This window comes from Phaenicophaeus curvirostris, chromosome 12 (genome assembly GCF_032191515.1).
Source record: "Phaenicophaeus curvirostris isolate KB17595 chromosome 12, BPBGC_Pcur_1.0, whole genome shotgun sequence".
NCBI classification, from domain to species: Eukaryota; Metazoa; Chordata; class Aves; order Cuculiformes; family Cuculidae; genus Phaenicophaeus; species Phaenicophaeus curvirostris.
The window spans coordinates 18,805,403-18,818,564 of NC_091403.1; the positions used below are offsets into that span (position 1 = coordinate 18,805,403).

General features: G+C 54.4%; 1 protein-coding gene across 2 annotated transcripts; it reads right to left on the reverse strand.

Annotated features, from left to right (window-relative positions):
- Positions 1–503: 503 nt before the first annotated feature.
- On the reverse strand, positions 504–6,997 carry SCAMP5 (secretory carrier membrane protein 5). Of its 2 annotated transcripts, XM_069866704.1 has the most exons (6): positions 6,920–6,997; positions 6,505–6,633; positions 4,275–4,431; positions 3,416–3,517; positions 2,813–2,930; positions 517–2,701 (listed from the first exon to the last, which is right to left on the reverse strand). In XM_069866704.1, exons 1-6 carry the CDS (start codon positions 6,924–6,926, stop codon positions 2,507–2,509), a joined length of 708 nt encoding a protein of 235 aa, XP_069722805.1. In that variant the 5' UTR covers positions 6,927–6,997; the 3' UTR covers positions 517–2,506. The 2 variants fall into 2 exon arrangements, with proteins under 2 accessions (XP_069722804.1, XP_069722805.1); XM_069866703.1 differs by lacking the exon at positions 6,920–6,997 and having other exon boundaries at positions 504–2,701; positions 6,505–6,840.
- Positions 6,998–13,162: the final 6,165 nt, after the last annotated feature.

Sequence of the window (13,162 nt, forward strand, 5' to 3'; positions counted from 1 at the left end):
CACTCACAGGGGAATTAAATTAGAGGGACAAGAGCGTTTGTCAGCTTCTCCAGGGTCCCCATGGGACCAGATCCCCCTGACAGGAGCACAGGGAGGTATCACAGAGCAGGAGCGAAGCCTGTCCTACAGGATCTAGGGCAGCCACAGGGAGAAAGCGGGTTAGGAGGACTGCACATTCATTGTCCGAAGCGGACGCGCAGCTGATCTGGGGCAGCGCATGGTCCCCAGCCCTTCCCGGGATGCTCTCAGCATCTCCCCTACATCTGCTACAAACACACAGCCAGAAAGGCACGAGGCAGAGGGCTCTTCCCAGAGTCTGAGACATAAAAAGCAGCAGCAGGACCTCACAGAAGCAGCGGAGGCCATCTAAAACCTCAACTGTGCTCTGTGCCTGAGCTGCCTCCTCACCCAGGCCAGCGTCAGCTCTCCCACCCTGTGGTTCTGCAACCAAGGCAGCGCCCACCGATGCAAAATAACCACGGAGAGAGTCTGAGATCCCACCCAGCTCCCGCAAGCAGGGTGGGAAGGCTGGACCCGAGGGGCAGGTTTCAGTGGCAGACCTCCCGCTGGCGCGTTAGGAGACACACCAAGAGGAGGGTTAGATGCTGAAGCAATGTCTGTTAGTTACAGCTCGTTACAGTTATTATTTATGCATCTTATAAACGCAGAAGGTGAAGTCGCTTAATTCATCGTTTCTCAGACGTGGATGACAGCACGCGATTTGGCATAGCACGTTTTCAGCGAGCTACAAATGAATTGCACAATATTTAAACCTGATTAAGTACATAATAGGCTCAGCAGAGGATTACTTTTCTCCTTACATTTTATACATCTATGTACACGCACGCACGGACAGGCGCTTTCTCTTGAGCTGCATTCCAGTCCTGCCGAGACAAGTGCCGACTGCAGGGACACCTTCACAAAGGAAACCGTTCCTGGTGGGCTCTCCCGGCAGAAGGAAGGATTCCGCACGGTGATTCTGGTGGGTGGGAGTCAGGGATGGACACGGGTGAGGGCTGGGGAGGCAAACAGCTCCAGTGAGCAGTGGGCATCGTCTGCAGGAGGTATCAAAGCCATGGGGCCAGATCAGATTCTGTTTGGGCTGGGACTTGGAGAAGAATTTGGCTTATTTAAAGTGCATTTAGAGTCTGAAAAACATCTCAGAGAAGGAGCTTTCCCTGCTTCTGCTCTGCAGCTTCCATCAGCTCCCATTTATGAACTGATTTTTTCCAGAATCATCTTCCCCGGCTGCCCAGCCCAATAGGTCTCCAAGCTTCGATACCTCCTGCTAAGGGGCAAGGTCATTATTTAAAGCCCAACCTGCCCCAGCTGGGCAGGGATTCAGGGCTGACAGGAGCTGGGAATTCTGCACCAGGAAAATACACGGCCACAGTTTCACTGTGCTTTTTAGAAGCGCAAGTGGGCAAGAATCCTTCCCACCAGCCTGGAGGGTTTCTAAAGAGCCTTAAAGCCCCAAAAGGCAACCAGGACAAATCTTGGCCTCACCATTTATATCATCAGTGAGTCTGGTTGCATGCGCTACCCGCAGGGTGGAAAGATTGAACCCGGAGCCTTGCCCAAGAACTGCTCCTCTGAGAAACACCCTGCCCATGTTATAGCTGCTTTTCAAAATAGAAGCCTTTAAAAAACAGACTGGGGATGCAGAATGCAGAATAGGACGGTTGTATCCTGCACGGAAAACCTGTCCCCGCTCCCAACACACACACACACGTGCACACAGGGTGCAGCAGGGCTCCTGCCCACGGCCACGCGCCGACGCTGCTGGGCTGCCACGGCGAAACGTCAACACTGCACACCAAGAGAGATTGTAGATCCTGAGCCAGGGTGTGGATTAGGAATCTCTTGGCTTCCAGCATCTCAAAACAGCAGGATTTAGGGTTTGGTGTTTTGGGTTTTTTTTTTTCCCTTTTCAGTGCTAAATCAGCCAGCCTCCTGCTAGTTAAAGAGTAAAAGGAAAGGGAGAATTCCTGGGATTGCTTGCCCTTGCTGAGACAGTGGCAAGTGGCTGGACTGAAAGAGAAAACTCACACACATCAGAAACCTGTGGTTCAGGGCTTATTCCAAGAGGGGAAATGGGTGCTGGTTGCTATTTTTATCTTTCCCTTTGCAGGGGGGTCTTTTGGCTGATGTAGTTCTAATGTACACCTATCACCACAGTAATTAAAAAACCACCACCGTACACGATTTCACAGGGCAAAAGAAGACACGTGAACGTACACTTACTACCACGCACAACAAGAGCCCTGCAGGTCGACTTACGGCCTCTTCAAAATAAAAAAGAAAAGAAAAAAGAAGACAATAAAGGGGGGAAAAAGGAAAAGAAAATCCAAAAGGATCCTGTTACAAAGAATAGGAAAAGAAGAACCGTTATGGTACACTCCGACTTCCTGAAAGGGCTGCAGGAACTCGGCTCAGCCTTCCTCCTCCTCCTCCTCTTCCTCTTGTTCCACCCCAGCTCTTCTGCCTGAGGACAGCGTCCTGCTGCTCACATCTCGTTGGAGTAGGTGTAGTTGGGGGTGGCCGAGTACTGCGTCTCGTGCTGCATCATGGCCCCCTGCGCTGCCCCCATTGCCGCGCTCTGGGCTGCCTGCTGGACCTGTGGGTTCTTCCACGCTCCAGTGGTCCACTCCTCCTGGGCTTTGCTGAAGCTCCCACCACTCCCCCGGTAAAACTTATGCACCTGTAGCAGGTTGGAAAGAGAAAATCCAGAGGCACTGAGCGACTGCACCCATTGCTGGACCTCACAGGTAGCAGCACAGGCTCCCTGGAGCAACCCCCTCTCCTCCCGTACCATAGTGAGGGCGATGAAGGAGAAGACTGCCATTCCTGTGAACAGGACGGTGGGGATCAGCATCACCACAGCCGACCCCACGTTGGTCCCGAAGAAGGAAATTGCTGCAATCCAGCCACTGCAAGGAGACCACAACAAGTTCAAGAGCCTGGGGCTTTCCCGGCTGGCACTGCACACCCAAGCCTGCCGGCATCATAGAAACATGGAACAGTTTGGGTTAGAAGGGACCTCAAAGCTCATCCAGTTCCAAGCCTCTGCCATAGGCAGGGACATCTCCCACTGCATCAGGGTGTTCAAAGCCCCATCCAAGCTCACTTTGAGCATCTCCAGGGATGGGGCAACCACCACTGCTCTGGGTAACCTGGGACAGGGCCTTCCCAAACTCATAGGAAAACATTTCTTCCCAAGATCTCGTCTCAATCTCCCCTCTTTCAGCTTAAAACTGTTCCCCCTCATCCCTTCCCAACAGCCCTCCCAGCTCCTCCAAACACTTTCCCCAGGGAGAGAAGGTGCTGAAGCACTGAGGACATCAAACCACCACAAGGCCACGGTACCAGCACAATGGTGACTTTGCACTCAACACGAGAGCAGCATCTTCCTTACCAGACACCCCAGCCTGGGATTCCAACCGCTTGGATAATGCTGATCACCAGCTGGGCCATGAAGGTGAAGAAGAAGGCCATGAAGCTGAAAGAACTGTCTGTCCTGCAAGAGATGGCTCAGTCAGTCCCTGCACTTCCATCCCCTGCTACACTGCAAGGGAGGGGAGATGCTCCCACGTCTCAGACCCTTTGGGGGCAGAAGCAGCTGTGTTTTAGCGAGAGCGTGGTGAGAAGCCGAGCTGCCTGCAGAGCAGGCACCGGAGCAAAACTATAGGCAAAGGGAGAAACTGGGAGAGGCTGAAGGTGGTGAAGGGGCACCTGGGAAAGCCACGGGGCATCAGACCCTCCCCACCAAGGAGGCTCAGCCAGCTCTGCACATTAGGCAAGAGGGCATCTGTGTTCGTACACAGCTCTTGGCTCACACCAACCCACTATCAGACTCAAACTTCCCACATGGGGAAGAAATAACACCCCATTTTTCCAGATTTGGGGATGCCGCGCCAGGATTGACCACAGCAGCACAGATAATCAATGTAAGCACCTTGAGGACTCGGGGAACAATACAGAAGCCTCAAGGATGGGTGGGAAGGGAGGGAAGTTGGTACTCCAACTGCATCCTCACCACTCCCCCAGTACCGCACAGAGCAGGGTGTCTCTATATTGCACGGCTGGGGTTTTGGCCCTCGGGAAATCCCAAACACTCTGGCTTCGAAGGTTAGAAAGTAAAGCTAAAGGGCTGGACAGCAGGAGCCAAAGGTTCCCCAAGTATTCAGGCAGTGCCCCAAGCTAAGCGCTGACCATTTAGGAAGGAAAACAAAATAAAAGACCATGAGAAGCCGGGCTCAGATGTGACCACTTACTTGAAAGCTTTGTAAATAGGTCTAAACCAGCAGACATAGGAGCAGGGCGTAAAGAGAATGAGCCAGAGAATTGCCAGTCCAAAATTAACAGCTCCACCACCTCCAATGAGCCATGCGAGGCAGCCAACGAGATTCACCGCCAAGGTGATGCTGTTCACTGCAAACACACACACACACACACACACAGAGGGAGCACAGTAGCGTGTGCGCAAGGAACTTGGTGCGCTACGAAAGAACCCAACCCCAGGAATGCCCATGAGGGGCTGACCTCAAGCCGGTGTGTCCAGTGTGTTATCTTAGCTGGATTTCCCTTAAATTAAGCTGTCTGAGCCCAGAGAGCGTCAGCCAGAGCGGGTCTAACCTCAGCTGAGGAGCAGAAGGACAAAAAAGTACAAAAACATTGCTCAGAGTTGTATGTCTGAAACAGGTCTGGAGGTCCAAGCACAGGGAAGAGCCGTAATCGCCTGCCAGCAAGCCTAGGCTCATTTCCACCAATAGAAGGGAACTAGAGGAGTCTAAGTGAAGCTTTTCTGCCTGCATCCAGCAATAGTTTTGCTGAAGGATGCTCAGGAAGAGTTCCCTGAGCACTGCTGAGAGCTGAAGTCCTGAACTCCTGGACTGGCCCTGCTAGAATAAGGGGGTGGTCTGTTGGCATCTCCCACCCTCGCTCGGGGTGAAGCCACACAAGGGCTATTACTATGAAGCCCAGCTTGGCAGACACAGGACAAAGCAGAGAAGGCTCATCTGCATTCTGACGCCTCCAAGTTTTAAGAATGATTCATTATTTCGACGTGAATTTAAACCCTCCCACTGCTGCCCGCAAGAGAGCTGCAGCTGGCAAGAATGGGAGCTGAGGAGGCTGGGCTGAATGGGCGCTCGCTGCTCCCTAAAACCCCAAGGACACCGAGAGGAGCTCTTAGCCTCTCCGCGCTTGCGTCTGGCTGGGTGTTTGCGGGGGAGTTGGGGAGAAAACGATCCAAAGAGGAGCTCCAGAGACAGAAACCAAAACAGAGGCGACTGGCTCAGAGAGCTGGTGGTGTGCTGTGGGAGCGAGAACCCAGCTCTGTTAAATTAAGCAGAGCGAGAACAGCCAGACTGAGACTGGGAGGGGATTTCATAGACTCATGGAATGGGTTGGGTTGGAAAGGACCTCAAAGCCCGTCCTGGGCAGGGACACCTCCCACGGGATCAGGTTGCTCAAAGCCCCATCCAGCCTGGCCTTGAACACCTCCAGGGATGGGACAGCTTCCTCATGGAAATAACTTCTTTTTTTTTCCCCCCTCCTCTTTCATAGAGAGCTGCACTGACCCTCCTGAAACCAGGGAAAACGTTACCCCAGGGACATCTTCCCGATGGGATGAGGTCCCCTACAGTCAGGGTGAGGCAGTGCCTCGGTGATGCTGAAAGCAGGAACACCCGACCTCTCCAGTGCCAGCTCAGCTCCTCATAACCCATCTCCAAAGCTCAGGGCACTCCCTGAGCATTGAGGCTTCCAAAGTTCAGGGAAAACACCTAATTATGGAACAAAGTTCTTGGAAAAAGAAACAAAAGGCTGGTGCCATGTTGCCCTGAGCCGCCCACAATCTGTCCCTCCGGCTCCTCTCCCAGCCTGGGGTTGGTAAGGAAGAGAGATCCCAGCTGGTGGTAAGAGTTAGAAGAGGGCGACAGCTCTGTTAGCACAGCACGGCACACAGAGGCATGCAAGAGGAGCAGGCATTGGGGGAAGCCCTGGGCTCCCCTGTTTCAGGGAGCCCCCCCAAATCCAAGCAGCATTGCAGCCTCCAGGTGCTGCCAAAGGGCTTGGAAGGAGCTCAAGGGGGCAAAGAAAGCCCTTTACCAGCCTGCCTGCCAAAGGAAGCCAGCAGAGGCTTGGCAGCTCTCCTCGAGGGCAAGGCTGGCAGCCAAACGAGATGGAGAGGGGAGTAAATCCTTCGGTGGGAGGATATGTGGGTGCTGAGCCGTCTCCTCCTTGTAGCGGGATGTCAAGGTCATTGATGGCCCTCAGACACTGAGCCAGCACCACAGCTCCATCCTGGAAGCTGGTACAGCTGAAGCGCCTGGGATGGGGATCCCATCCCCAATGGGTTTTAAGAGGGGACACCAAAGCCTGGAGGGGCAGAAGGACTTCCCCCAACCTCGCTCTGCTCCTTCAACCGGTGCCTTCCAGAGGAGCAGCCTTCAGAGAGGCAAATGCAAACCCACCCGAGCCCCTGCCCGCCCAGCAACTCACGCATCCAGAGGTAGTAAAGCCGCTTGGCCATGGTACGGTGCTGCGGTGGGATCTCCGCATCAAAGTCCTGGTAGAAACAGGGCTTCAAGGGGATGAACTTCGGCAGGGGAGGGAAGTTGTTCACTTTTTCTGCAATGAAAAGGTCCAGCAGCGTTGGGCACTGCACAGAGCTGAACGTAAACCATGAGGCTTCCTCATTAGCCTCATTGAGCCCTAAGAATGGATGAGTTTCATGCAGGAATGAAGGATTTTGCCTCGTAACCAACCCACCCACAAGCATCAAGACCAATTTAGCCCTCGCTGGTGACATGGATCCTGCAAGTACGGACACTGCAACCCCTGGTGACATTATGGCCAGTAAAGCCCTGGACGGGCTTCAGAGGTGAGGGGCAGCCCTGCTGGAGAACCCCCGTACCTGCCATGCTGGCACAGGCTTAGCCTCTCTGTTCCACAGGAAAAGAAGGAAAAAAAACACCTGGAAGCTTTACCAAAGCTGGAGGAGAAGGAGAGAAAAGGTGATGTAGTCAGGTACCTCCCCGAAGAGCCTTTGTCTTCCCTCCCACCCCAAAATAGCTCAAGGACAGCACTGTAAGAAGGCAATTTATTTACACAGACGCTCTACACTATTCCCGTATCCAGGCTTTCTGTCGGCACCTGGCTGCCGGAAGAATAAATCCTGGCTCCTACGGCCCCAGGCTTACGCACCGATTAAAAGAAGAGCCAGTGATGTGGGGCAGTGCGAAGGCTTAGCCTCCCACTCCCGACTGACCTACATCCAGAACCAGGAGAGGGGCCGGGCCGGATGGGAGGGATGCAGCCTCACCAGAGGCAGCTAAGAGCAGCTTCATAGAATCATGGAATGGTTTGGGTTGGAAAGGACCCCAAAACCCATCCAGCTCCAACCCCCTGCCATGGGCAGGGACACCTCCCACTGGATCAGGTTGCTCCAAGCCCCATCCAACCTGGCCTTGAACACCTCCAGGGATGGGGCAGCCACCACTGCTCTGGGCAACCTGGGCCAGGGCCTCCTCACCCTCACAGGAACACAATTCCTCTTAATATCTCGTCCCATCTCCCCTCTTTCAGCTTAAAAACATTCCCCCTCACCCTAACCCTGCCCTCCCTGATCAAAAGCCCCTCCCCAGCTCTCCTGGAGCCCCTTTCAGTACTAGAAGCTGCTCTAAGGTCTCCCTGGAGCCTTCTCTTCTCGCGGCTGAACAACCCCAACTCTCTGTCCTTGCACAGGAGGTGCTCCAGCCCTCGGATCATCTCCGTGGCTTCCTCTGGACTCACTCCAACAGCTCCATGTCCTTCCTGTGCTGAGGACTCCAGAACTGGATGAAGGGCTCCAGGTGGGGTCTCACCAGAGCAGAGCAGAGGAGTAGAATCCCCTCCCTCTCCCTGCTGCTCCCACTGCTTTGGATGGAGCCCAGGACACAGTTGCCTTTCTGGGCTGCGAGCGCACGTTGTCGGCTCAACCCTCACGTTCATTACCTGGCCCAAACCCAATTATTTTCTGCTCTTAATTTTTGCTTTTTGCAAAGATTTCCAGCCCAGGAAACATCCCAGCTGTCTCCTGACGACATCGCAGCTCCCATCTCGGTAAGGCCAAGCCAGAAACCAGGCCAAAAGGGAGCAGGGAAATCAGCTGAAAATATCAACTGGAAAAAATAAATCAATCAGTGGTGATTGTCACTAATGAGTCACTTAAGTGATGGCTTAACGATTACTCATGGTGTTTGGCACGCAGGTGGGAGAGAGGGAAGCCCAGCATCCCAGGACCGGACCATGTCATGTCCCAGCAGTGAGAATTAGGCAAAATAAAAGCGGAAATTAAGCTAAATTAAAGCAAAAATTAAGAGGTTTTAAATGTAAGGGTGAGGATGGCCCTTCCGCGTATCCCCACTCAGGATATCTCAAACGGAGCAACAGTGGCAGAGTCTCAGGGGTCCAGGTTCTCTGAAGGGTCTGGGGGCTCTGTAAGGATATTCCCTCCTCCCAAAAACACCCCAGCTGCAAGGGAAGGGGGAGGCGTTGGAAAATTTGGGGGGGGGGCAAATGAGGGGGGGCAAATAGGGAGAGGAGGTGCAAATAGGGGAGAGGATGTTGCAGATTGGGGGGACTGCAAACTGGGGAGAGGGGGTTGCTAATTTGAGAGGGGGATTGCAAATTGGGGAGAGGGGTGTGCAAATTGGAAGGGGGAATTGCAAATTGGGGGGAGATGCGATGGTGGGGGCTGCAAACTGGGAGGGAGAGGCTGCAGATTGGAGGAGGGAGCGGCAAATTTGGGGTTGGGGGTGCAAAATGGGGGCAGGCTGGTAATTGGGGATGGGGGAGCCGCAAATTGGGGAAGGGGGGAGCCCCAAATAGGTGGGAGGGGGATGCAAATTGAGGGGAGAGGGGTGCAAATTGGTGGGGGGGCTGCAAATTGGGGAGGAAGGGGTTGTGGATTGGGGGGAGATGCAAATTGGTGGGGGGGTGCAAATTGTTGGGGGGGAGATGCAAATTGGGGAGGGGGGAGCTGCAAGTGGGTGAGAGGGGTTTGCAAATTGGGGGGGGAGGTGCAAATTGGGGAGGGGGCTACAAATTGGGGAGGGGGCTACAAATTGGTGCTGGGGGTGCAAATTGAGGGGAGAGGGGTGCAAATTGGTGTGGGGGGCTGCAAATTGGTGGGAGGGGGTGTAAATTGGTGGGGGGGCGCAAATTGGTGGGAGGGGGTGCAAATTGGTGGGAGGGGGTGCAAATTGGGGAGGAAGGGGTTGCGGATTGGGGGGGTGCAAATTGGTGGGGGGGATGCAAATTGAGGGGAGAGGGGTGTAAATTGGTGGGGGGTGCAAATTGGTGGGAGGGGGGTGCAAATTGGGGGGGGAGATGCAAATTGGGGAGGAAGGGGTTGCAAGTTGGTGGGGGGAGATGCAAATTAGGGGGTGCAAATTGGTGGGGGGGCTGCAAATTGGGGAGGAAGGGGTTGCGGATTGGGGGGAGATTCAAATTGGTGGGGGGGGTGCAAATTGGGGGGGTAGAGGGGGCTGCAAAGTGGGAAGAGATGCACATGGGGGGCGAGAGGGCTGCAAATCGGGGAGGGGAGGGAGGTGCAATTGGTGGGGGGGGGGGGTGCAAATGGTGGGGGTGGGGGTGCAGATGGCCCCCGACTCACCGCGGCGCCGGCCCGGTCCCTGCGGGAGGCGGCCCCGCCGCCCGCCCCGCTCCTGCCGCAGCCGCCGCGAGACCGCGCCCCGCGCGCCCAGATCTCGCGAGAGCGCGCCCAGCGCTGTCCAGGGTCCTGCAGCCGCGGGGCGGGGCGGGAGATCCACGTGGGGCAGAGGAGACCTTCTATGGGGCAAGGGAGACCCTCTGTGGGTCAAGGAGATGGTGAGGTCCACATGGGTCAGAGGAGACCTTCTATGGGGCAAAGGAGACCCTCTGTGTGTCAAGGGGATGGTGAGGTCCACATGGATCAGAGGAGACCCTCTGTGGGGTGAGGGGACGATGAGATCCACATGGATAAGAGGAGACCTTCTATGGGGCAAAGGAGACCCTCTGTGGGGCAAGGGGATGGTGAGATCCACATGGATCACAGGAGACCCTCTGTGGGGGAAAGGAGACCCTCTGTGGGTCAAGGGGATGGTGAGATCCACATGGATCACAGGAGACCCTCTGTGGGGGAAAGGAGACCCTCTGTGGGGCAAGGGGATACTGAGCTCCACATGGATCAGAGGAAACCCTCTGTGGGTCAAGGGGATGGTGAGATCCACATGGGTCAGAGGAGACCTTCTATGGGGCAAAGGAGACCCTCTGTGGGTCAAGGGGATAGTGAGATCCACGTGGGTCAAGGGGATAGTGAGATCCACATGGATCAGAGAAGACCCTCTGTGGGGTGAGGGGACAATGCGATCCACATGGGTCAGAGGAGACCCTCTGTGGGTCAAGGGGATGGTGAGATCCACATGGGTCAGAGGAGACCCTCTGTGGGGTGAGGGGACAACGAGATACACATGGATCAGAAGAGACCCTCTGTGAGGCAGAGGAGACACTCTGTGGGGTGTGGGTGTGGTGAGATCCATGCGCATTAGAGAAGACTGTCTGGGGTGGTGGAAACCCTCTGTGTGGCTGGAGAGACACTCTGTGGGGCGTGGGTATGGTGAGCTCCATGTGGATCAGAATCAACCCTCTGTGTGGCAGAGGGACACTCTGTGGGGTGTGGGCATTGTGAGCTCTACATGGATCACGGGAGACCCTCTCTGGGGCAGAGGAGACACTCTGTGGGGCCGGAGAAACAGTGTTAGAAATCACAGAATGGTTTGCGTTGGAAGAGATCTTAAAGGCCATCCAGTTCCAACAGTGGAACACCTCCCAGACACTTCCAACTGGATCCAGTGCTTCCAAGCTGCATCCAGCCTGGCCTTGAACACCTCCAGGGATGGGGCAGCCAACACTGCTCTGGGCAGCCTGGGCCAGGGCCTCCCCACCCACAAAGAAAAACATTCATTCCCAAGATCTCATCTCAATCTCCCGTTTCAGCTTAAAACCCTTCCATCTCATCCTGTCCCTGCACTCCCTGATCAAGAGCCCGTCCTCAGCTTTCCTGGAGCCCCTTTCCATACTGAAAGGTGCTCTAAGGTCTCCCAGGAGCCTTCTCTTCTCCAGACTGGACACTACGTTGATTACTTTTGCCAGCAATGCTGAGGTTGGGAGGCAAAGGGCAGGGACAGGGTCTGGATTGACTCACAGATGGGCTAGGACAGGATTAAAAGGTCCTGAAGGGGACATAAATCCCAAATCAGCCTGGGGACTCCAAGGAAGATGAGGAGGGCTCCAGGGTCAGCACCTCTCATCACCTGTGTCATCAGAAGGAGCCCTGTGTCGAGCAAAATTATCCCCAGGAGCTCGTGCTGCTGAGGGACAGCCCCAGGGACTGGTGAAAAGCAATATTTGGGGTTGTTTTGGGAGCCCAGTGGTGCCCTTGCTTACAAGGAGAGGCTGAGACACCTGGGTCTGTTCAGCCTGGAGAGAAGGTTGGTCATCAATGCTGATCAGTATCTAAAGGATGGGGGGAAAGAGGATGGGGCTGGACTCTGTACAGCGGTGCCCAGCAACAGGAAAAGGGCCAATGGGAATGTTACCCGAAATCGATAAAAAAGAAAATCCCCAGACAAGGTATTTTGCTTAGAGAGGAGAAATTGGCTTTATTCTCTGTGTGGTGATGGGTGGAAGGTCTTCCACAAAACTAGCACACCTATAGAAGACCCCAAAAAACCTACTGATACAAACCCAATGGTCCAAATCCCACCTAGCTAATACAATCATCACACCTATCTAATACAGATATTCGTTAGGTTACACTATTCTTCTTTAACAAAAAATTGCTTATTTCCTTTCCACGTGGAATCATAGAATGGTTTGAGTTGGAAGGGGCCTTAAAGATCGTCTAATTCCAACCCCTCTTGCCATGGGCAGGGTCAGGTCCCACTAGATCAGGCTGCTCAAGGGCCCCCATCCTTAGTTTGGATAAGGATGTCCTTCAGGTAATCCTTAAGCTATCACAAATTCTCCCTCTCTGATATCTCTTCCCTTGCTTCATCAAACGTTTTCAACCTCAAGTCAATTAACTAGTGAGTTGATCACTTTCTTAAGACCAAGCGTCTACGCCCCTGAGCAGAGGCCAGGGTGTTTGTAGGAGATATGAATTGCCTGCATATCAGGACAGATATTAGAATGTTTGTAGGAGATACCAAGAGTCTGCATCTCTGGGATCAGGACCTTGGTAGTAAATCAACAAGGTAAATGAGGTGCAAAATACCTTCTTCTTAGCCCCCTTGGTAATAGGAGGATGGGGCTGGACTCAGTTCAGTGGTGCCGAGTGACAGGACAAGGGGCAATGGGCACAAACTGGAGCATGGGAAGTTCCACCTGAACAGGAGAACCAGCAGGATGAGGGGGGTTCTCCTTCCCCTCTGCTCTGCCCCAGGGAGGCTCTGTCTGAAGCCATTGTCCAGTTTTGGGCTCCCCAGCTCGAGAAAGTCAAGGAATGACTGGAGAGAGTCCAGTGGAGGGCACAGAGATAATGATGAGACTGGAGCATCTTAGGCTGAGAGACCTGGAGAGGGGAAGCCTGAGAGGACATCCCATCGATGCTCATCAGGATCTAAAGGGCCACGGCAGGAGGATGGGTCAGGTAAGCCTGGGGCTGGTGCCACAGCTCCTGCTGTCCCAGAGGAGCTGGTTCACATTCCAGGCGATGCCTGAGCCTGGAGAAAGACGCCCCTGTGCTGCAGCGTGGGCAGCTTGGGCATTCATGGGGTGGTGATGGTTTGTTTTATAAGGCAGGGACGAAGCTGGTGAAGGGGCTGGAGAACAGGCCTTACGAGGAGCGGCTGAGAGAGCTGGGGGTGTTTAGCCTGGAGAAGAGGAGGCTGAGGGGAGACCTCATTGCTCTCTACAACTACCTGAAAGGAGGTTGTGGAGAGGAGGGAGCTGGGCTCTTCTCCCAAGTGACGGGACAGGACGAGAGGGAATGGCCTCAAGCTCTGCCAGGGGAGGTTTAAGCTGAACATTAGGAAAAAAATTTTCACAGAAAAGGTCATTGGGCACTGGAACAGGCTGGCTGAGTCACCTTCCCTGGAGGTGTTTAAGGGACTGGTGGATGAGGTGCTGAGGA